The sequence below is a fragment of the Thamnophis elegans genome, chromosome 1, assembly GCF_009769535.1.
Source record: "Thamnophis elegans isolate rThaEle1 chromosome 1, rThaEle1.pri, whole genome shotgun sequence".
In the NCBI taxonomy this organism is placed as follows: domain Eukaryota; kingdom Metazoa; phylum Chordata; class Lepidosauria; order Squamata; family Colubridae; genus Thamnophis; species Thamnophis elegans.
This window is the reverse complement of record NC_045541.1, coordinates 1,343,213-1,367,068: the sequence shown is the minus strand read 5'-3', so window position 1 is coordinate 1,367,068 and position 23,856 is coordinate 1,343,213. Positions and strand designations below refer to the sequence as shown.

The following is a 23,856-nucleotide window of genomic DNA, read 5'->3' as shown; positions in this document are numbered from 1 at the left end:
CTCATTTGCTTCCATGTGTACATGAACTTACATCTACAGTATTTGCATTTCAGCTTAAGTCTGAAATGAACAGCAGTACGCTTGATACAATGATGAATGTTTCATTAATGCCAGGGTTTGATTCTTTTGTTAAGTGAAATGTTTAAACTGAACAACCTATCATATTCACATTGAATATGATATATATTATATCATATATATTTAGTGTCACAACCCTTGGTAAGCCCCAATTATGGGAGGAAGCTAACTGCTTCCATCATCTGTCAATCGGCTCGTCACAAGAGTCCATCACGACAGAAACCCAATATTTTTACTGTTGCCTTTGTTATATTTGTGTTATATTTGTGCTGATTTTATTTATTTATTTATTTATTGTGCCTTTATTTATTTATCAGCACAAATATAACACACACACACACACACACATATATTATTTGCTGTTATTCTAGTTTTGGTGAGTATGAAAACAGAAAGCAATTAATTTTTCATTTTAAAAAGAAGTTTTGAAAATACTTGAAAAAGACTCAACTGTTGGCAATGAAGTTGATTAAATTTTCTACCAAATTATAGCTTGGCATTATGAGAACTACTTTCTAGTTTGCAATTTTTCTCTTTTACCTACATGATAGCAAAGTCCCAGACTTCTGAATTTTAAAAAACAATAACTGTTTCCCATCTTTTAAGAAAATGTTCTGTGAAAATGATCTGTTGCCTTTCATTCTCAATCATGGTGCATGTCAATCATTGCTAGGACTATTCATTGTTTTGAGTTTTGAAAGCAATAAATACTTTTCTTACAACATGGTCAAAACAATATTTGACGTTGAATAATTAATTGCTTCACATTATGGTTTCTAGAAAGACTAGAACATTTTTTTAAAAAAGAAATTCAAAAACAAATCTGGAATTTATCCAGGGGAAAATAATTGATCTGTTTTGCCCATTTTACAGGCCCCCTTGGTTGTAGGTTTTTGGGTGGCAGGAGGCCTTCCACTCTTCTTACATTGTTCCTTCATCTGCCGTATATGGTTGTCAAGACCCGCTCTTGGCTATCTCAGTTAAGAGCCTGGTCTGGAGGCTCAACGATAAGGATGCAGATTTCATTAATGACATGTTTAGTTTATTTATGTTCCTTTTGAGAATTTAAGTTCAGTTTTTATGGAATATTTAGCAATTAGATAAACTTTGCAGCATTGAGTTAAATGAAGTGAAAAAGTAAATGAACTATCTAGTTCAGTGTTTCTCAACCTTGGCAACTTGAAGATGTCCGGACTTCAACTCCCAGAATTCCCCAGCCAGCAAATGCTGGCTGGGGAATTCTGGGAGTTGAAGTCCGGACATCTTCAAGTTGCCAAGGTTGAGAAACACTGATCTAGTTGGATGTTGTATATGCTTGACAAATTAAATCTCTACGTTGGGATCCAAATGTATCCTAAAAATAAGGGAAGTTAGCACAGTGCTGTAAAACTCTGGACATCTTGTGCAGGAGACGGTTGCTGCTGGCATTATTGCTAGTTTGGCGCACACACAATTTTGTGATTTAAGTGAGTTTTTCCTCCATTTTGTGATTTTCCTCGCCATCCTTGTTAAATGATGTTCAGTAGTAATAAATAAATAGAGGGAAATTGTATCTTATTGAGGCCTTTGAGGCAAGCAGCCGGGAGGCAGGGCTGGGCGTGGTGCAACTTCCTACGAGCTTCCCCATAGCTTGGTTGTGGGAAGCCAACAAGGAATTTCTTCAAGCCCATTAAGAACAGCTGCAGGGATTGCTAAGTGATGTGTTCATGCTTAGTGATAGAAAGTCTAGTGCTAATTGCTGACATAAGTCAAGGATTATCTGTAAAATTCCTTCTGCTTGTCCATCTAAGTGTTATGTGTAAGAACCAGAGGAGGGTTCCTACTGGTTCGATCGGGTTCCCCCAAATAGGTAATAGAAATCTGGTGTACCTTTCCGAACCGGTAGTAATGGCAGCCTGGCCATGCCCCCAAACCGGTTCATCTTGGGTTTTGCTTCTGCCCATGTGCAGAGCAATTTTTATTTTTATTGCACTGGTTGGCCACGCCCACCCACCCACTCCTACACTCGCCCTGCCTCACCTGTAGATCTGGGTACTTGAGAGACCGCCTGCTGCCAATTACCTCCCACTAGATCTCACAGACCCATTAGATCTCACAGGGTTGGCCTCCTCCGGGTGCCATCTACCAGCCAATGCCACCTGGCTACTACCCGGGGGAGGGCCTTCTCTGTGGCAGCTCCGGCCCTCTGGAATGAACTCCCCGCAGGGATTCGGACCCTCACCTCTCTCCAGGCCTTCTGGAAAGCCATCAAAACCTGGCTTTGCCAGCAGGCCTGAGATTGATGAGTTCCCCTCCCCTCTCGACTTGTATGGTTGTGTGATTCTTGGTTATTTTAATTACTTGTATTCTGTTTTATGTTCCCCTTCTTTTCCCCCTTGAATTGTTCGCCGCCCTGAGTCCTCCCAGAGAAGGGCGGCATACAAATAATAAAATACAAATACAAATACTTTGCCATGTTCATCCACAGAACTGCTTCCTCCTGGCTCCTGTCTAAACACAGGTAAGCAGCATTCACGCTAGCCTAGCCCCCCCACTCCCCACTGACTGCAACCCGGGCCCCATCTGGTCAATTGAGTGGCCAGCAGGAAAAGTGGCAAGCTCGGACTTGTCCTCCACCTCCCACTCCCTCTGATTTCTCCCCTGCCACACTCGCCTTGCATCGCGGCAAGCGGTGTGTGTATGTCTGTGTGTAGAAGAGGGGCTGGATGAGAAAGATCAGATGGGGAGGTGGAACAAAAGAGCCAAGCTTCAATATCTTGCCTGAAGAAACATCTACATTGGCTTTGAGGAAATGTGGGGAGGGGGCATGCAGCGTTCTGCACTGTAGAAGCAGAGGCGGCCGGGAGGGGGCATATGTGGGGCAAAATGGGAGGTGCTCTGCCAGCAGAGGCTCCATGTGGAAGGTGAGGGCGCAGTGGTGGGGGAGGCTGTCCATTCCCCAAGATGACTCTCAGAGGAAGGAGGCAGAGATGTCGGCCCAGGGTTCACTTCCCTTACCACTCGCCGCCACCCACCAGCCCACCACTTTCCTGGGAAGGGCCTCGGGAGGCTTTGCTGAGCCGTCCCAGAGCTGCACAGAGGCTTCCCCGCTGGGAAACCCAACCTGCCACTACTACGAGGCTCAGTCCAGGTCTTCCGAGGCTTTTAGCCATGGACCTCATCCAACGGGCAGCCTTTTCAGGAGCCTCACCTCACCCAGCTCACTTCTGAAGTTAGGAAGTGGCACTTTGCCCCCGGGATGCTGCAGAAGCCTAGGCACGAAGACCCCTGACGCCCATTCCTTCAAGCGAGGGTCCCTTCAAGTAGCGCTCAAACTGGCCACAGGGTGGGCACGGGGTTCCGACCATCTCCCACCCCAGGGAGCTCTCCACCACCCTACCGACCTGGGGATGATCCCAGTTCTGCTGGGTGACCGCTCCTTCATGCCCCATTGCCAGCTGCAGTAGGCCCTTGGGCGACCCCCACTTTCTCCTGCCACCCCTTCCCAGGCGGGAGACCCTCCAGGGCAGCCCCATCACTCTCACCGTGCCCGGGTGGGTGCTGGGTCAGTCAGCCCGCACACCACCATCATGTGACTTCTCCGGCCAGAGCAGAGGGAAAGGTGAGAAGGGGAGGGCGCACCTAGCCCCTTGTTGTGTTTCCAGTGTTTATCCAGACATCATTTTACTGCTTCTTTCCAGACCCAAAATAATATACTGATTTTAGCCTGTCAGAAATTAACTCACTAAAATCATCTCCTATGTAAATATGATCATTAAGACCCATGTCCACGCTCTCTAGCCTGACAATGAAATGTTCTAAATTAATAGATAATAATTATATTAGTAGCCCCCTGCAGCTGAAATTCATCCCAGAAATCTGTAATGTTATTAATATTAGTTCATTTAATCATTTGTAAAACATTTTTATTTTAATCTATATTTTATTAATTCATTATCAAGAAGTATTTTCAACAGGTATTGTAAATCCAATGCAACAAGGCAGAAAACCTGAAGTCATATTTATTTTCCTATTCTCAAAAGTTCACAGGAAGGGTGACTGTAGACATGAAAGAAACAGACATCTGCTACTCGGGAAGAAGATCATGACAAAATATTAAAGTACTGTACATCATACTGAAAAAAGGTACATATTATCAAGGCCATGATTTTCCCATTTGTAATTTATGATTACACTCCCGAATTGGGCTTTTTAGCCACACCAGTTGCTGCGTTAGGACCTCTTTCCAGAGCACGATACCATCGTCTTTTGAGGCTGAAGGACGGCAATGCAATTTATGGTTGTGAAATCTGGACTAGTAGAACGACTGAATGAAATAAAAATAATGCCTTCCAATTATTGTACTGGAAAACATGGCTGAGATACCATAAGAAGAAGAAAGTACTGAATAAAAAAAAATTCTACACATAAGATTGCTGGCTATTAGTTTTAAAAATAGAACTGAAGGTTTGCTTAACCAATGTTAAGCCACGAATAAACTTAGCAGACCCCTGATGGTTGGAAAAAATCAAAGGCAATCAAAACAGGCCAAAAGACAGGATAGTAAGATATCAGCACTGATGGAACATAAACTTACAAAAATTCAAAGAACAATTATTGTTCTGAGCTAGTTTGGTCTAGCAGTGAAGGCGCTGGGCTGGAAAACAGGAGACCTTGAGTTCAAGTCCCATCTTAGCCATGAAAGCCAGATGAGTAACTTTGGGCAAATCATTCTCTCAGCCCAACCCCTCTCCCCCCCCCCCCCAATGTGGTGGTTATGGTGGAGAAAAGAAGAGGAGGGCTGTTTGTTGGATATGTTTGCAGCCTTGAGTTGTTTTTAAAAATCATAAAGATAAAAATAAGATAAGATGAGATATAGTTATTATGCCCTGAAAGAGAATATTTAATTAATAAGTAAACACATTACTGGCTTCGCCAATCCTCCAAAACCAGACATTGTCCTAGGAATTCAGAAGAAAAATAAAATAAAATATAAATTTTAAAAAACCTAAATGTAACTGGAAAACAAACTGTATTTCAGTATGAGATGATTATTGATTTCTTAATGGATTACTACCGGACAAAATTTACACTCTTCCCAAAAGCATCAATCTTGGGATTATAATTATAACCCTCTCTGAACATGTTAAGCAGCCTTGAGTGAAATAAATACAAAAAACAACAACAAGAAAACATAGATTGTTATCTGTCGGGAAATGGCTCAATATTCTATTTCTTTGGCCTCAACCGCATTACAGCAACACTTTAAAACATATGCTATTATAGATAAAAGCTGAAACATATAGCTTGAAAACAGTTACATTAAGATAATGGCTAAAGATTTTAGGAAGACAGCAAGGGTTAGGGAAGAACGGCACATAAATAGGATTGCTCCTATTCTAGTGTACTCCGTCTTACAAATGCACAATTTTCATCCTGCAGTAGTGGCTCTTGATGCCACAGAGATGCCAAGTACAAAGTTTTCCATTAATTTCAACTGGAATTGGCACCATTGTTCAGACAACCAGCCAATCTAAATAATTCAGAACATATTATCACAGCACTCTATCTTTAATCATGTTTTATCACATCAAACCATTATTTGTATCTAAAACCGAGTTAAAAATATAAAGAGAAATTCAAATGGTTCCTTTTTATTTATTTTTTAAAGGGAAAATGCTGATTTTGCAAAAGTATGGATATTTTGTTCCAATTGGTTTATCATTTTATTATCCAATAAAATGTTATTTCATTCAATTCAGCAAGAGCCAAGGTGGCGCAGTGGTTAAATGCAGCACTGCAGGCTACTGCTAGATCAGCAGGTCAGCGGTTCAAATCTCACCGGCTCAGGGTTGACTCAGCCTTCCATCCTTCCGAGGTGGGTAAAATGAGGACCCAGATTGTAGGGGGCAATATGCTGACTCTCTGTAAACCGCTTAGAGAGGCCTGAAAGGCCTATGAAGCGGTATATAAGTCTACTGCTATAATTATCTGTTGAAGACACAGACTTCAACAGACAATTAGAACTTCAGAAAAAACAATGGCTACCAATCTGCCCTCATCTGAGGACCTGTATACTGCACAAATCAAAAAGAGGGCTGTGAAAATATTTACAGATCCCTCACATCCTGGACATAAACTGTTTCAACTTCTGTCCTTAAAATGACACCATAGGGCACACGAGAACAACTGGACACCAGGACAGTTTTTTCCCCAAATGCCATCACTCTGCTAAACAACGAATTCCCACAACACTGCCAAACTATTTACTAAGACTGTATTACCATTATTCTTCTCATCCTTCCTAATACCTGTCTCCTCCTACTTATGACAATAACCTTACTGCTTGTATCTCTACTATTTATATTGTTTTTATTTGTTTCCAAGTATGATTTGATTGCTTATTTAGTAACCTATGACTATCACTAAGTGTTGCATCTTATTATTTTTGTATGTAAAAATGCATTTTTTCTCTTTTTATGTACATTGAGAGTGTATGCACCAAAGAGAAATTCCTTGTGTGTCCCATTCGCACTTGGCCAATAAAGAATTCTTTTCTTTTCTTTTTTCTTCTCTTCTCTTCTGTTCATGAGTTAGACAGCTGTACTGTTGGAATTCCAATATTTAGGAGTGAAAAAATACGTATAGCTCCAATAATCTTTATCATCTCTATATCTATCTATTATCTACCCTGTTTCCCCAAAAATAAGACCTCCCCAGGTAATAGGCCCAATTGGGCTTTTGAGCGCATGCGCTAAAATAAGCTCCCCCAAAAAATAAGCCCTCCCCCAAAATATTGCAACACAGCAGCAGCCATGAGGTGACCACGCTTGCCTCCTCCTGCATCTCAAAAATAATAAGACCTCCCCGAAGGTAAGGCCAAGTGCTTATTTCGGAGGTCAAAAGAAAATAAGATCCTGTCTTATTTTTGGGGAAACATGGTATCTATATCTATCTATCTATCTATCTATCTATCTATCTATCTATCTATCTATCTATCTATCTATCTATCTATCTATCATGTATAATGTTCCTCTGCTTCTGCTAATTTCAGCCTCTGGACTGCAAGATGCAATGCTGCTGATTTGATTTGGAAGCATCAATCCCATGATTTACAAACAGATTTACAAACTAAACTTACAGACTCTTTATAATGATAGATTTCCAGTGTTAGGGGACATGACACAAGTTGTGACCACTGAAGCAACTTTTAGAAGGCAGCTTTGAAACCACCTCAATGTGAAGGGGACAGGCTTGGTTGATAAAATCCAGTCACCTGTAAATAATATATTCAGCAGGGTGACAATGAGAGATGGTGTGCTGGCAGGTTGATGATTCCTGTTCCTATCAACATGACAGTGTCTTGAGAAACTCAACATTCAGAGAAAAAAGCTCTTTATACGGTCACTTTCCCCACTACAGGTAATGCCCGAGTTCTAACAGTTCACTTAGTGATCATTTTAAGTTATGCTCAAACGCTTTTCGCCAGGACGGAGACTGGAAACTTCATCTGCATGCAACGAATCTGTTTTCAAGCCACACGTAGGCACTCAAACGCTTTTCACCAGGACAGAGACCGGAAGCTTCTGGGGCCATGGTGTCACCCAGCTTCAGGCATCCACCCACTTTTACTGGGAACGGGTGCCTGAAGTCCTGCGAGATCAGGGCACCCAAAAGGTTCCAGTCTCCTGGGGAAAAGTCTTTGCACACCAACAAGAGGCTTGAAACAATGTGAGTTCACTGCCCCAAAGCCTCACTTTGGTGTGCAAACGCTTTTCCAGGCCAAGCCTTTGCAGGAGACTCACCGAGGCTGCTCCAGTCAGGGAAGCTTCGCAGGGGGCGCACCCATCCTGCGCTTCCTCCTTACTCTTACCAGGAGCAGGCAAAGAAACGGTGAGGTTGGAGAGGAGGCAGCGCGGGAGATCTTCGAAAGGTAAGACTACCTGGCACGGCAGGCTGGGGGGGGGGGGAAGCAATTGAATGAGGTATCTATGGGTTGGGGGAAGCTGTGGGTGCTCTGATGTAAGTGGCCTTTTCCATCACTAGCCCCCCCCCCTTGGCCCTCCACACCCTGAGGTACCTCACGTTAACAACCTGGACATTCGGTTAGTGAATGCGTAGCCGAAAAGAGGGAGGGATTGCGGTCAAGTGACGTGATTCATTCCTATGAATCCTCGGATTATGAATATAATTGGAAGGCTCAATTACATTCGTACCTTCAGAACTACTAGTATTAGCAGCTTCAACAGAACTTTCAAATGGTAGTCATCTACCGAGGTGGCTCTGCAGTGGTTAAATGCAGCACTGCAGGCCGCTTCAGCTGACTGCAGTTCAGCAGTTCGGCTGTTCAAATCTCACCGGCTCAAGGTTGACTCAGCCTTCCGTCCTTCCGAGGTGGGTGAAATGAGGACCCAGATTGTTGTTGGGGGTGATATGCTGACTCTGTAAACCGCTTAGAGAGGGCTGAAAGCCCTATGAAGCGGTATATAAGTCTAACTGCTATTGCTATTGCTATCTATCTACATATCTATCTATCTATCTATCTATCATCTATCTATCTTCTATATCTATCTTATCTATTATCTATCCATCCAAGGCTCAGGGTTGACTCAGCCTTCCATCCTTCCGAGGTGGGTGAAATGAGGACCCGGATTGTTGTTGGGGGCGATATGCTGACTCTGTAAACCGCTTAGAGAGGGCTGAAAGCCCTATGAAGCGGTATATAAGTCGAACTGCTATTGCTATCTTAATACTTTTTTCTGTTATATTCCTAGTTGTTTGGAAGACAGCACAAAATATCAGTTGATAGAACAATTTTATTTATAACAAAACAATCCATGAGGACATATCTTACTAACCTTGTCATAATAGTTAACTTAGATTCATGGCTAAATAATAGACAACAGATTGTTTTTGCTTTATTGTGTTGTAAAATCCCAGCCAGTAATTAATTTAATGACTATAGTTACACATTCTTCATGAATAAAAGGAAAAAGTAATCACACAATTCTATCTATACTTACTGCAAGGTAAGTCAAATGGTGTTTGCTTAATTCTTATTAAGAGATGACAATAGTTGCTTAAAAATCACAATAAATAGAACAAAATGTATGACAGCACTAAATTGTACAATAAAGCTTTTCCTTCAAGTGCAATTATGAAACCAGCAGCTCAAGCTTCATCACTTTACAGAATGGTTTGCTGAATGATTTGTCTGACTCAAAATCTGCACCTTTACTCACAAAATGAATGAAGATAATGTAGACTGCATTCATTGAACCTGAATCTTTGCATTATCAGAGCTCACTCAAAAAAAATGCACCATCAGAAACTATAAGATTTTTTGTTTGCTTGTTTTCTAAACATAAAAAGTGACTAATGTACTCAAACAGCAAAAATCACATGCCAGCAAAATAGCATAAGGACATGTGATGCAAGACCAAAAAATTAAATCCATATACAATATTTCTGTTCCAGAATATAGTTGTACAGACATAATTTATAAGCAATTAGTTTGTTAATATATTTTAAGAATGGAGGGAAATTTGAATAAGCTAATCTTTAAATGCAAGATTCTTTGCCATTGCATTAATTCTTAATCCAATGCACTTTTAAATATTATTAATCCAAAGAATTGTGTACCATTGTTACTTGGTGCTTTGCTAGAGTAAACCTGGCAAGAACTGACAAGAAAAAAATGCCTTCATTTATGTTGCTTCACTTTATAAATCTTGGGAGAAATGAAACCACTCTCGAATCAATTATCAAAAACTTTGCTGAGGTTTCCTCCCCTCAATTTCCTCAAAAATATTAAACCAAAATTAGTAATTAAATGCCTCTTGCCACCAGAGAGTAATATGTGGGAATTTTATTACAATCTTTTCTAAAATGAATCAAATTCATATAATGCAATTCTAAGGAGGTGTAGTATCATCTATGATTTTTATAGTCAACACTTGAAGATACACTAAGATGGATTTGAAAGGAATTTTACATCATAAAGAGTCCCAAGATAATTCACTGAGTTCCAATCTGAAATTCTCTTTTATATTTTTAAGGCTTCCAAAGGGGCCAAGAGTATTTGAGAATCAATTGATGTAAAATTAGGCTGGTTTTCTATCCCTATTGAAATGTTAATATTTCTCAGCTGCAAAGACCTCCTCAATTTAAAAAGCGTAAAAACTGTAAGTTGTCCTAATGATGATGTCAATGGATTTCTTTCGCCAAGCTCCTGCCATTTGCAGCCTAGTCCTTGTTTTGTAGAGCGAATGCCATTTTAATGGCTCAGGGCCTTAATATTTCACCCCAATGCCACAAATGCCATAGCAATTTTCTCTGCTGGTTCACAACCAAAACAAAAAAGGAAGTCATTTTTTGGACTAAAGCTGACATGGCAAGTACATGTTCCTCGATGTGTGTGCCTCATTCACGATTTGAAAGATACAGTATCACACGACAGAGGTAATGTAAGTATTCACTCTGAAAGCATCCATGAATTATATTTCTAAAGTATAGTGTATCATATAAAAATATAACATTCTCTTATTCTTTTTTTTAAAAAAGAAATCCTATACAGTGGTAGGTATTCTGTGTGGGTGGGTGGGTGTCTTCTTGGACTCAGTTCCTGCACAATGAGGGGTTGCAGTTATGACCAGGAAGACCTTTGCACAACTTTATCTGCTCTTTCCTAGTCGGAAAAGACCCTGCTCTTCTCACAGCTTGATTACTACAATGTGGGCTACATGGAGCTGTCCTTGAAGACCATTTGGAATCCACAACTAGTCCAGAATGTGGTGGCACAGGCACCGATCCCTTGTAACCCTTCTTTTCTGCAAGATGGACTAGTTGACAGTTTGCTTCTGAGTGAAATTCAAATTGTTTATCATTACCGGTAAACAATAAGTTGAGGGACCACCTATCTCCCTAACTTCTATTTTGGGAAGTTTACAAATTGAATAAAATTGAATGAATGAATGAATAAGCTAAATCTTTCTAGTTTAAGTGATGTGTGTCATTCATAATGTTTGTTTTAATTAATCTATGGAATTTCTTACCCACACTCCATCATCAAAAATCTGCAAGGTTTAAGTCTATAAAAACACTGTATTATTCCTCTGGGAGTCTTCAGAGAATGAGTACCTTTGATTTGTACTTTCATTTTGCTAATATAGTTTACTGTTTTTTATATTATGCTTATTAATTGTGCTTTGCTTTGGACAAAATAGCAACATATAATACATTAATTATTATTTTTTATTTTATCAATTTCATATATACATTCACAATTATATGATCTCATCACTGTTATTAATAATATGTATTTATAACAATTTTTCCCTACAGTTGACAATATACTTGAAGATTGCTTTCTTACCATCCCATAGATCCATCTTATCTTCTTCTTCCCTCCCTCCCTCTTTCCTTCCCTCGTTTCTTCTCTCCTACTCTCCTTCCTTCCCTCCTTCCTTCCCTTCCCTATTAATACATTAATTAATAGTCAAGCAATACAACCAATGTGGGGCTAACAAACTTCTTTTCTTTGCAGTATTTATTTGTAATAATGAAAACTTAACACAATAATAAGACTTAATAGTATAATAAAATACCACAATATGAATATCAGTATAACAAAAATATTAGACAGAACACCTAAAAGCATGTCCAGTTATATACATTAGAATGGACAGGACAGACCCTTTTGGCAGAGGCCCATTAAATGGTAATTTGCCAGCAACTGGTGATTTTCGGTAGTAAAACTGAAATGATTCAAATGTTACAGAAGGACATAATGGGAACCATATGCAGCCTGCTAGTTGCCTATCTTAATATTTAGAAAGGAGTAAGCATATTTATGTACGTGTATAAGTTTGTGTACATATACAACACACTGTATAATTTCACATCTATTACTAGTAAGCTGTATTTAACAGGCATTACACCCAGTAATGAAATTTGACAAACTTATGGTGTGAGGGAAGAAATAGTCTCAAACAAGTTTTGCTGCATTGCTATACAATTACAGTATGCAAATTAAGTGGAATCATATCATATGCCAACAGATGAGTCATGTCTGGTACATTAATACTCCAAGGAAAGTAACTGCATATAACTGTGGATTCATCACGGAGAAGCGTTTCTTGAGGACCCCAATCTAAAGGGCTGAGGAGTAGGGACAATAATTAAGTCCAATAAATTGACTTTCACTACCAGCGTCTTAATCACTATTATCAGATAAATTGCCAAACATAGATGAAATGTTGGAAATCTTGCTCAGACAGACCACAAACTATAGTAAAGAACGGCTAAATCCACTAGATGTACTTTTTGTACCAAGAAAAAACATAACATGCCACTAAGGAACAGACTATTCTGTATGTGCTCTCTAGATATACATGCAAGAAACAGACAGAGCAGTTCAGATTTTTGAATATTTTGGTAAAATTCCACCAAAGGTTTGGGGAGGAAAAAAGAGAGAGGGAAGAGAGATGAAAAATCATCTCTCTTATGGGGATTGGAGTATCACTGTTACCACTTCCAATCTTCCATTGTCTAACTTGAGGAATTTAAATTGCCTGGAGAAATCTAACAAAAACTTACAACAATCATAGATACTTTAGTTTATGATGAGTCTAAGCCGGCATTTCTAAAAACTATTAATTTGGGGAACGACTGGGTTTGTCCTGAAATCATTATTTATTTGTCCAGAACAAATTTTCAGTCATGAAACTACCAGTTGAAGGCAAATGGTGGCTCGGCAGAATAAATCAGAATAACACATTTATTTATCAAGCAGTAATGTCTTCACTTTTCAATCGCTACATTCTCCTTTTTACAAGCGGGTACAGCACAGTATTTTTTCCCCCCTACAAAACTCTGTTTGGGGGGGAGGAACAGACAGTTGCTATTCCCGAATTTCCCAGATCAAAGCAAGAAACGTTTTTTGAGTTCTGTGAGCCAACAGGGCAAAGCAACCAGAGGAGGAATAGACCAGGGCTGCTCCTGGCCAATCCATGGTACCATCTAGCTATCCCTAGAGGGGCAGAGATGAATCCTCCAGCTTTTATCCAAAACTAGAAAGAATGCAACTCCAGCAACTGTAGTCATTTTTTTTTTATTTTGTGAGCTAAGAAAGCAAGCAAGCACTGCAGAAATATAAGTGTGTACAGTATGTGATCAAATAAGACTCATAATATGAATGTGTACATAAATTGTAGGTCTCTGTGTGTGTCCACCCTCCATCCCAACCATATCAATAGTATTCTTTTTTCAAAACAAATGACAACATAATCTTTGTATCTCTCCTTTTTACATATTTTGTGGTTTTTTTTTAAAGTGGGGCTGTGTTTGTTATCCTTTCCTAATAAGTTTCCAGGGTCACAAGGAGCCTCATAAAACTTTTTCAGACTAACAAATTGTATTTTGTCTTCCCTGCTCCCCTCACACCTGATCCCAGTTCAATTTCTCCATTATTCTAGTCATTCCATTGCATTGATGAAATTAGCTGTAGCATAAGCCCTTTAATACAATTTGTTAGTTTAAAAAAAGGGGGGCATACAAGCGCGGTTTTATGAAAAGTGTCAAGTGATGACCAGATCCAGCCACTAGACTGAAACAATTTCAAATTGCAGCGTGTCAGTCATTACAGATTAGTCCTCAACTTACAACAGATTGTTCCAAGACAAATGTGACTGATTACCAATTTTCAGAGTTACAACCTTTGCAGCATCCCCATATGACCAAAATTCAGATACTTGGCAACGGCTCATATTTATGACTGTTGCTGTGTTCCCAACGCTCTATGTGAAGCAAAATTTGCTGATGAAGTACATTAACTAATATGGAGAACCCACGGATGATACTTCGTCTGTCATACCACTTCCATAAACTGAGTTATTTTTGTTTAGATTTCTACCCCGTCTTCCTTGAGTGATTTGAGATAGCATGATTTAAATTCTCTCTAGTTTTTACAAAGAACCCCGTAAGAGAAGTTGCAAAATCATTTCTCACCCAAAGTCACCTAGTGACTTTGGCTTTCTTGGCTAAGGATAGACTTTATCAAGGGTCTCCTCAATCCTAACACAGGCCCTGAACACTTAAATCATGACAGCTTATTACGAGGGCCCTGTAGTAAATAGTTGTAGTGCATTCTCTTTTTCACAGAAAAAAAGATTTCCCACTAAGTTGACTATACTAGCAAGCATAGAGAGGGCTGAAAGCCCTATGAAGCGGTATATAAGTCTGACTGCTACTGCTATTGCTATAAGCTTACAATAAAAGAATGGTCATGGAAGAAGCTTCATTTTTGCGCCCCCCCCCCCCCCCGTCTTCCTGGTACCCCATAGTGCTAGACTCAAGGAAATAGCAGCAGCAGATGAAGGAATTATAGTTGGGATTTGGGATAGTAAATCCAGTAGTTTGATTGATGCAGAAATCAACCTAATATCTTGTGAAAGACACAACACCCCCAGAATATATTAGAAATACCAGGTATTTACTTGTTCAATTTTTATGTCTTTTATTGAAGGCGAGGATAGAAGCCCTTTGGTAGTGGGGGTGGGGGGGGGTATGGCTTTTATCCCTTCCATTTTTCAGAACCACACATGGTTTTCCTTCCTGAATGACAGAATCTCTTAACCAGTTGAACATCTTCAGTCCTAAGCCTCTTTTGGTGGGGAAGACTTTTGCCACGCATGGCATGGGAGGCTGATGCCTGTTTGAAGCTTCAGCTTGTTAGATTAATTCCAAAGATACTTTAAAGTTGCAAGCACTCTTGTCACAGATTAAAGTAAATCCAAAGTTTTTCTTCGTCACTCTCTGGAAAAGGTGGGAAAATGACAACACATTTGTACAATAATTTGTATGCAACAGGTTAATGAACCAAAGTGCAAGGTTACAAAGAAATCACAAATAAAATATTTCCCTATGGGTGGTCCTCAAATTACACACCACCCTTGAGCCCAAAATTTCTGTTGCTAAGTGAGAAATTTGTTAAGTGAATTTTGCCCCATTTTATGATCTTTCTTGCCAGAGTTAGGTGAGTCACTGCAGTTGATAAGTAATAGGAGCCGAGGTGGCGCAGTGGTTAGGGTGCAGTACTGCAGGCTACTTCAGCTGACTGCTAGTGCGGCAGTTCGGCTGTTCAAATCTCACCGGCTCAAGATTGACTCAGCCTTCCATCCTTCCCAGGTGGGTGAAATGAGGACCCGGATTGTTGTTGGGGGCGATATGCTGACTCTGTAAACCGCTTAGAGAGGGCTGAAAGCCCTATGAAGCGGTATATAAGTCTAAATAATAATAATAATAATAAATAATAATAATAATAATATAACAGGGTTGTTAAGTGAATTTGGCTTTCCCATTGATTCTGCTTGTGGGAAGGTCACAAAAGAACATTGCCTGACTCTGGGACACTGAAATCTTTATAAATACACGTCAGGTGTCAAACGTCCAAATTTTGATTATATGATTATGGAGATACTGCAAGAATAATATGTGTGAAAAATGGTCATAAATCACTTTTTTCAGTGCTGTTGTAACTTCGTATGGTCACTAAGTGAACTGCTGTATGTCATATAATGGGTATTTCAATATGGAGGTCATTGTTCAGTTGCTAAGACGTGCCGAGTCTTTGTGACCCTCTGGAGCAGTGTTTCTCAACCTTGGCAACTTGAAGATGTCCGGATTTCAACTCCCAGAATTCCCCAGCCAGCATTTGCTGGCTGGGGAATTCTGGGAGTTGAAGTCCGGACATCTTCAAGTTGCCAAGGTTGAGAAACACTGCTCTGGAGCATAGCAGGCCAGGACAGCCCGTCCTCCACCGTCTCCCAGAGTTTGCCCAAATTCATGTCCAGGTTGCCAACAACACTCTCCAGCCCCCTCATTCTCTGCCTTCCCCTCCTCTTTTTGTCTTTCAATCTTTCCCAATATCAGGATCATTTTTCAATGAGAGTGCCAGAACGGGAACCAATTAAGCAGCAATTAAAATCAAAAAGCACTTATTGTGCATTTTAGGGAAAATGTGCCTCAGTTAAAATAATCCAAACTGTTAATATAATTTTCATTCAGTGTGCAGTGAATGTAGAATGTAGAAGAAACATGAATGTGAAAGAAATGTATAAGTAAACCTTGTTAACATCAGATAATAATTAATATAAGTTGTCAATACTTCATTTTATTAGTTGGACATTTTTAGATATGCAAATCAGAAAGCCAGACAATTGATTGGGAAAATGCTTTATTAAATCAAAGCCAACCTAGAGCAATACCTTATATTTCCATGCAGTTAACCCCGTGTTACCCAATTTAATGCTTTTCAGGTGTGTTGGACACTAACTTCCCTAATTACCAGCATTACAGAAACAGAGCCGAGGTGGCGCAGTGGTTAGAGTGCAGTACTGCAGGCCACTTCAGCTGACTGCTAGCTGCAGTTCAGCGGTTCTAATCTCACTGGCTCAAGGTTGACTCAGCCTTCCATCCTCCCGAGGTGGGTGAAATGAGGACCCAGACTGTGGGGGCAATAGGCTGACTCTGTAAACCGCTTAGAGACGGCTGAAAGCCCTATGAAGCGGTATATAAGTCTAACTGCTATTGTATTGCTATTATGGGATTTTAAGAGCTGTACAGCTAAGAGTTACCATGTTTCGGAAGGCCGAATTAAGCAAATGAATCAGGCAACAGTTTAGACTTGAACGGATCCACAGTCCACTAACAGCACAGCAAAACCTTTCCAACATATTACAAATGTGATTTGATCATATTAATACAAATCCACATGAAGAGTTCATACATGAAGAGCACCACTTCAAGCCCACACGTTCTTCTATGTAAAAATGCATAGAAAGCACACATAGAAAGATTGGTGTTCCAAATCCATTTTTTTCTTTATGCGTAATGATACAAAAGCCAAGATACTATACAGGTGAAACTCAAAAAATTAGAATATCGTGCAAAAGTTCATTTATTTCAGTAATGCAACTTAAAAGATGAAACTAATATATGACATAGGCTCATTTCATGCAAAGCAAGATAGTTCAAGCTGTGATTTGTCATAATTGTGATGATTATGGCTTACAGCTCATGAAAACCCCAAATCCACCATCTCAGAAAATTAGAATATTACATGCAATCAATAAAACAAGGATTGTACATAGAACAGTATTGGACCCCTGAAAAGTATAAGCATGCATATGTACTCAGTACTTGGTTTGGGCCCCTTTTCCAGCAATTACTGCCTCAATGCGGCGTGGCATGGAAGCTATCAGCCTGTGCCACTGCTGAGGTGTTATGGAAGACCAGGATGCTTCCATAGTGGCCTTCAGCTCTTCTGCACTGTTCGGTCTCATGTCTCTCATCTTTCTCTTGGCAGTGCCCCTTAGATTCTCTATGGGGTTCAGGTCAGGCGAGTTTGCTTGCCAATCAAGGACAGTAATCCCATGGTCATTGAACCAGGTTTTGGTGCTTTTTGGTATGGGCAGCTGGAAAATGAAGTCAGCATCCCCATAAAGCTCATCTGCGGAAGGAAGCATGAAGTGCTCCAAAATCTCCTGGTAGACGGCTGCGTTGACCCTGGTCTTAATGAAGCACAGTGGTTCAAAGTCCTCTTTTCTGATGAGAGCAACTTTTGCCAAAAGCACCAAAACCTGGTTCAATGACGTGGGATTACTGTGCTTGATTGGCCAGCAAACTCACCTGACCTGAACCCCCTAGACAATCTATGGGGCATTGCCAAGAGAAAGATGAGAGACATGAGACCGAACAATGCAGAAGAGCTGAAGGCCGCTATTGAAGCATCCTGGTCTTCTATAACACTTTAGCAGTGCCACAGGCTGATAGCTTCCATGCCACGCCGCATTGAGGCAGCAATTGCTGGAAAAGGGGCCCAAACCAAGTACTGAGTACATATGCATGCTTATCTCATATATTAGTTTCACCTTTTAAGTTGCATTACTGAAATAAATGAACTTTTGCACAATATTCTAATTTTTTGAGTTTCACCTGTATAAGCCAATCATTTCTATGAAAGTGAGGAAATATATACATAAAAACTGAAGGAACGGATACATCCAACAGCAGAGCAAAGCAAAAAGCATGAACTGATGGGCCACAGGTAAGAACGTTATTTGAAGCATTTGTGCAAATCTAGACTGTTATTTACCACACAGGATTCCACTAGGAGGAAAAACGCAAGGCAGACCCAAAAGAAGAGAGAGACATCAAAGACGCAATGCAACATCAATTCACAATGGTTGAGGCTGCCAGAAGAGTAAGAACCAGAACTTTGCATCTTGCTCGATACCAGAAGTGATAAAAGAGGAAGTAAAGAAGGCTCCACCACTGTTTAAGATATATAGTATCTATGTTGTCTGTAAAATGATACAAAGATTCTTAACACATACTAGGAAATCAGAGGGTGTTAAATTTTCTCCAGTGCTGTATTTTTTCGCTGTGCTGAAATGACTGAGATCACTAAATTACAGGGGTGTGCAAAACATTTTGTTTTGAATCATTTCCAAGGCAAACCTTCCCCCCTGCACCTCCAACAGGCTGATTTCAGCTTTCTAGGAATGTTTTGAACACGAAACAGAGCCTAGATATGTAAATGTCAAGAGCTACACATATCAGTGTGTTATGAACACCTCTTACAACTCTTTAACTACGGTTACTTCCTCAGACTGAGCAAGGGACTCATCTTTCCTGCAGGTGAAAACTCTCAGTAATCATTTCTCTTTGATCAGACTAGGGCAAAGCCAACTCAGCCTTAGAGGCAGATAGTGCAGCTCCTTGGGGCAGTCACAGGCAAGAGAAGAATAAAATCTCAAACTACCTGGACCCCACCAAAAAATAAGAAATGTCCCCAATCGTTTGTATCATCAGTATCTTTGAGTTTATTGAGCAATTTATTGATCAGTTAGTTGATCACAATTGTTCAACCAACTGTGGTCCAGAGTTTTCCTATCTGCTGTAGCAAAAGCTCATGCAACTCATTTATTGCAATTTCAATATGTAGATAGAAGGGATTTTTTGATCCATGAGAGGCTGTATTATCATTTGATACTGAAACAAAATTAGAGAGAAGTCCTGTTTCTTATTTATATTTCCCATCAATGTTCAATTACAAGCTTGTCAATAAGGTACTCAAATTAATAATTGAAGACACAGTGTTTTTCACTAAAGTATATGTAATACATTATATGAGCCAATCTTACGTACCAGGTAGCATCCTCATTAAAAAGAAGAAAACTTGGCTTCATCTATAATCTATGTAGATGCAATTATAGATGCAGTAATGAAAAGATGAAGCTGACATCTATGAAATATGCGCCAATTTTTTTTAACCTGCAACCTTTTGGAAGGAAACATAAAAACAAGCATAGTATAGCCAAGTCTTACTCACTTGGAATTGCCACAGGCTAATAAATATGAGGAAAAAAACTATCTCTCCAAAGCATGTAATTTTAATACAGTTGGGTGCGAATGGTTTGTTTCAAAAGCAGGGTTTTTCCCCCTTTCTGCTGTCTGGTACACACAATATTTACAGCAAATAAAAATCCAAGTCAGTTGCCTATTATGGGGCTTTCTTCTGGTTTTAATGGGATACAAATAAACAAGATCATTTAAGGGATATAGTTATCAACTGATCTTTTCAAAGCAGCCTCAGTGCAAATTGTTCTATTATTTATTTGAAAGAATTAAATCCTGGAGGTGCAAGATAAGATTAAATGGCCAAAGTTTTCATTATTACCTATTCAGATCTCAGTTTTGGCCACAAAAAATACATATTGTGGTAGATTAATTGGAATATATACAACAAATCTCGTATCTCTTACATCAACTTATTTCTACATTTTATTATATTTTAGGAATATTTAATATCCACTCTTCCTAGTTTCATAAGAAACATAAATGAATTCTAAACTTCTATTCCTCAGTTTAAATGTTATTTATATTCCTCATGAAACTAATCCATACTATTTAGTCCAGGGCATTAATAATATTAGCAACAAGTAAATAACTGAGTACTTTTTAATAAACTTGCAATTCACACACTCAAAACATCTTTTTTTTACTCATAATTTGCCGAAGGACAGAAAAAAATGACTGAGTGTAACAGCTCCCTCTCAGAAAGAGATGATACAACGATCATATTTTATTACCGCACATTTGAAGCAGAGTTTAATCTGGAATAGTATATAACTATTTACTTACAGTCCCAAACCAATAAAACATATAAAAAAGAATTTAAAAAGTACCTTGAAGTAATTAGGATGATCAAGTGTTAAATAACAAAACATGGAGAAATCCACATAAAATATGTTGCAAAGAAAATTAGGCAGATGGAAAAGTTATAAAACAAAATTTCTCAGTTGTATAAACCAGAACAGATGAATATATAACATTTCAAACAATAATGAAGCAATCCACAGCTATCTGATAAATAAGTGTCTATAGCCAGGAGAAATATATATTTTCTTTTTTAAGCATTTAAAGTATTGCATGCATCCAACAACATAAAACTCATTTTGAAAAAGCTCATATTTTTGTGGAACAGTAACAGAGAACATTTTATGCGTGTTTTTCAATCATTCAGTCCATCAAATATATTTTTGGAATATCTGAATACTCTGAAATATCTTTTGCTTGGAACTAATCTGTAGCCATGAATGAATCACAAAAGAACTTCTCACCCAACTTCCAACAAGTTTAAGTTTTTCTGTAACGTTCAACTAACCATTATTACACTCATTAGCAATTTAGGAGTAATTCAGACTAGCAATCACATCCAGGTGTAGATTAGTATGAAGAACCAATCTCCCCTCCGTTCTTTGTATACAAACCAACCTCATAGACTGGACAAGATTAATTAATCTATTATGCAAAACACTTTAAAAGATGACTTACTGCTTGTCAGGTGAGTTGGTGAGGTATGTTGCCCATTGGGTGTGCTTGAAGTAAGGTCAATCGCCACATTGGAGTGTTCCCTTTCAGGTGAAAGGTCATGGTCACCTATTATATTTTTAAAAAGTGTCAGTTTTTATGTAGAAAAACTGTTATTTGCACCCAGGACAAAACTGTTTCTGGTAATTCTGCTCCCAAGGTTATGAGATTCTTCCATTCACTAAAGGGTGTAGGGTGTAGGTTACAACTGCTCACAAGGTACGGCAAAAAGGTCCGTTTATTGGCTTGCTCAACACATTAACAACACTGGGTTAATATTATGGTCTTGGGACAAGGCCAAAGACACGTCCACACCCCTTCAATTTCACACTCAGTTCCCTTTGCATACAGTGTATGGCTTATTTATTTATTTTAAAAGAAACACAAAAGAGGGAAAGATTATGTTCCATATAGGCTACCTACCACCTGTCTTTCAAGACATCTATACAGTGCCACTGAAATGACCAAATAAAAACAAAACAAAATAGGATAATAAAGAATTATCTTCATCTCCCAATAAGGCAAAAGTCCAAACAATGAGAGGAAAATTAAACTGATACTTACAGGGCAGGTATCCATCAATAGCCTCCACTTCCATAATCAAAGTGCAGTGCTATAAAATAAAAAGGACACTGTCAGAGACGGCCCCACTCTGTCAACTCTTGAAAGATCGAGGTTTCTTGGTGAATTCTTCTTTTTGTCATTGCTAATCAAACCAGTGTTTGCGTAGCAGAAGGATTTCTGCCTGGAATCCTTCTGAAAGCACCCAGTGATCAGAATAGGTTAATTTACTTTTTCCCAAAAATGTGGAGGAGGTGAGGGGGAATCACACACTAAAATAATTACTAACCGGTTTCTAAATAAATCCTACTTAGGTCAGGTATGTGTTAACTGGCTTGCCAGTGACTTAACAGTCAACAGCTACTTCTACACAAAGGCAGGAGGCTATTTGTTAATAAATCCAACAGGGAATCTGAGTATCTCTAACAGGAATTTTTGGACTGAGTTTTAAGTACTGTCAAATGTCAGTGCTACAAAGTTTCTTAACATTATGGCTCTTCTATCGTGTGAACAAAAATTGCTGAACAAAAAAATGGTAAATGTGTGCTTCCATGACACTGATATAACATTTTTGCACAGGAACCAGTTTATTCTAGCTTAAGTTTTTAACCCTGGAGCAATTTTTAAAGTAGTTCCAGATTGCATGCATTACTGCAGTCTCAAAAGTTTCTTGAAGCACTTTTCCAGCTATTACTTTCTAGAAATCAAATAACCATAGTAAATGACACTCAAGTCATTTACTATATGAATAAAAATGAAATGAAATAAAAAGGCAAATAATCAACACTTTAAAGTGAAATTTAAAAGGAAAAAAAACCATGCCCCGCAAAGAATTGCATTTCCCAGCTCCCTCTTGCCTTTAGTTTCAAAACTCTTATTACATCAAGCAGTTAAATTATTCACAATGAACCATTTCTATATTGATTGCCAAGTATATTTAGCCCCAGCTCCTGGAATTTCTCCATTACTTACTGGAAAACAGGCAGCTCCATTTCTTGCCTCCTGAACCACTTCCCTTTACCTCATCCCCCTCCTTAAGAAAGAAAGACTGATCTGCTGCGTTCCTTTCTCTTTGGCATACAAGAGATCAAATTCCCAAGAGACTCGGCTGAATGCTTAGATTTCATCGGGCAACGCTGCCATCGCGTTGATGTTTACACGGCTTTAAGAATAATACGTGAGATCTAAATGTTTTAGCCTAAGAGCCATTCCCTCCTGCCTTCCCAAAATTACCTTATCTTCCACCTCCGGCAGGTAACATACGCGGCAACAAGGGGGGGAAAGTTGCTAAAGCCCCCGGGGGAGGAGAGAAATACTATCCCAGCCAATGAGACGGAGAGAAAGGTAAAAGGGGGGGGGGAGGAAAGAAAACTTCTATGGTTTTAAAGAAAAGTTTGTTCACCATTTCCAAATTCTGATGGCAGCTTTTACCCCTCCTCCCCCCAGCTAAGAACGGAGAGAAAGACGGGATTCCAATCCCCTGGAACTGCGGGGCGCCTGTGAAATAAGTTCGGTCCCCCTTTCCCCCCCCCCTCCCTCCCTCCCTCCCTCCCTCCTCCAGGGTTCAAGGGAAGATGAAGGAAACTTACAGGTAGACCCTTCGGAGCGAGCGGCTCGAAAGGGAAAGAAACGCACAGTGAAGAAGGAAGCTCCTTCTCCCTCCCCCCTCCCTCCCTCCCTCCCTCCCCCCCTTCAGGATGGGCTTGTTGGGAATGGCACGTACTTTCAGGAAAGATGAAGAACAAAAAAAGGGAGAGGGAGAGAGGGAGGTCAGCCAAAGCTACAGCGGCGCGATTAACCAGACGGGAGAAAACTTGATCCACCGGTTCCTTAAGAGCCGAGAGGGAAGGGGGGAAACCTCGGAGGAAAGAAGGAAAAGAAGAGCGGGGGGGGGGGGGGGCTGAAAGCAGAAGATCCCGAAGTTGAAGAAGAAGAAGGAGGAGGAGGAGGAAGGATCCAGAAAGCCCAGCCACTCATTATTTCTGGCCCTGGGCAAAAGAAAACCACCTCCGAATTCCCCCGGCGTCTCGGCTTCTCTCCGCGCGCTGTCAAGTCCCTCGAAGCTGCGTGTGTGGAAGGGATCGCGTGGCGTGGAAGGTCGGGGTCTCTTTCGGGGAGACGTTGCGCCTCGTGGGCGAGAGACCCTTCCCTGCCATTGAGAAGCCCGGCTCGGTTCAAACAAGAGCCAACAGTATCAAAACTTGGGACCAATTAATCGATTAACCCCCAGAAATCAGAATTCTGGTTTTTAAAGGCTTCCTTTCATCCGTCTGGATGGAGCCGCGTTAAAGGCTGGTTTTCCAA

The 23,856-nt window shown here is 39.9% G+C and overlaps 1 protein-coding gene across 2 annotated transcripts in view; it reads right to left on the bottom strand.

The window, feature by feature from the left end:
- The window catches only part of IKZF2 (IKAROS family zinc finger 2), a 113,981-nt gene that overhangs the window by 89,655 nt on the left and 470 nt on the right, over positions 1–23,856 (bottom strand). For both annotated transcript variants that reach the window (XM_032235458.1, XM_032235545.1), the window contains exon 2: positions 21,556–21,604. In XM_032235458.1, coding sequence (XP_032091349.1) covers positions 21,556–21,589 — 34 coding nt within the window. In that variant the 5' untranslated portion in view covers positions 21,590–21,604. The remainder of the gene's footprint in view (positions 1–21,555; positions 21,605–23,856) is intronic.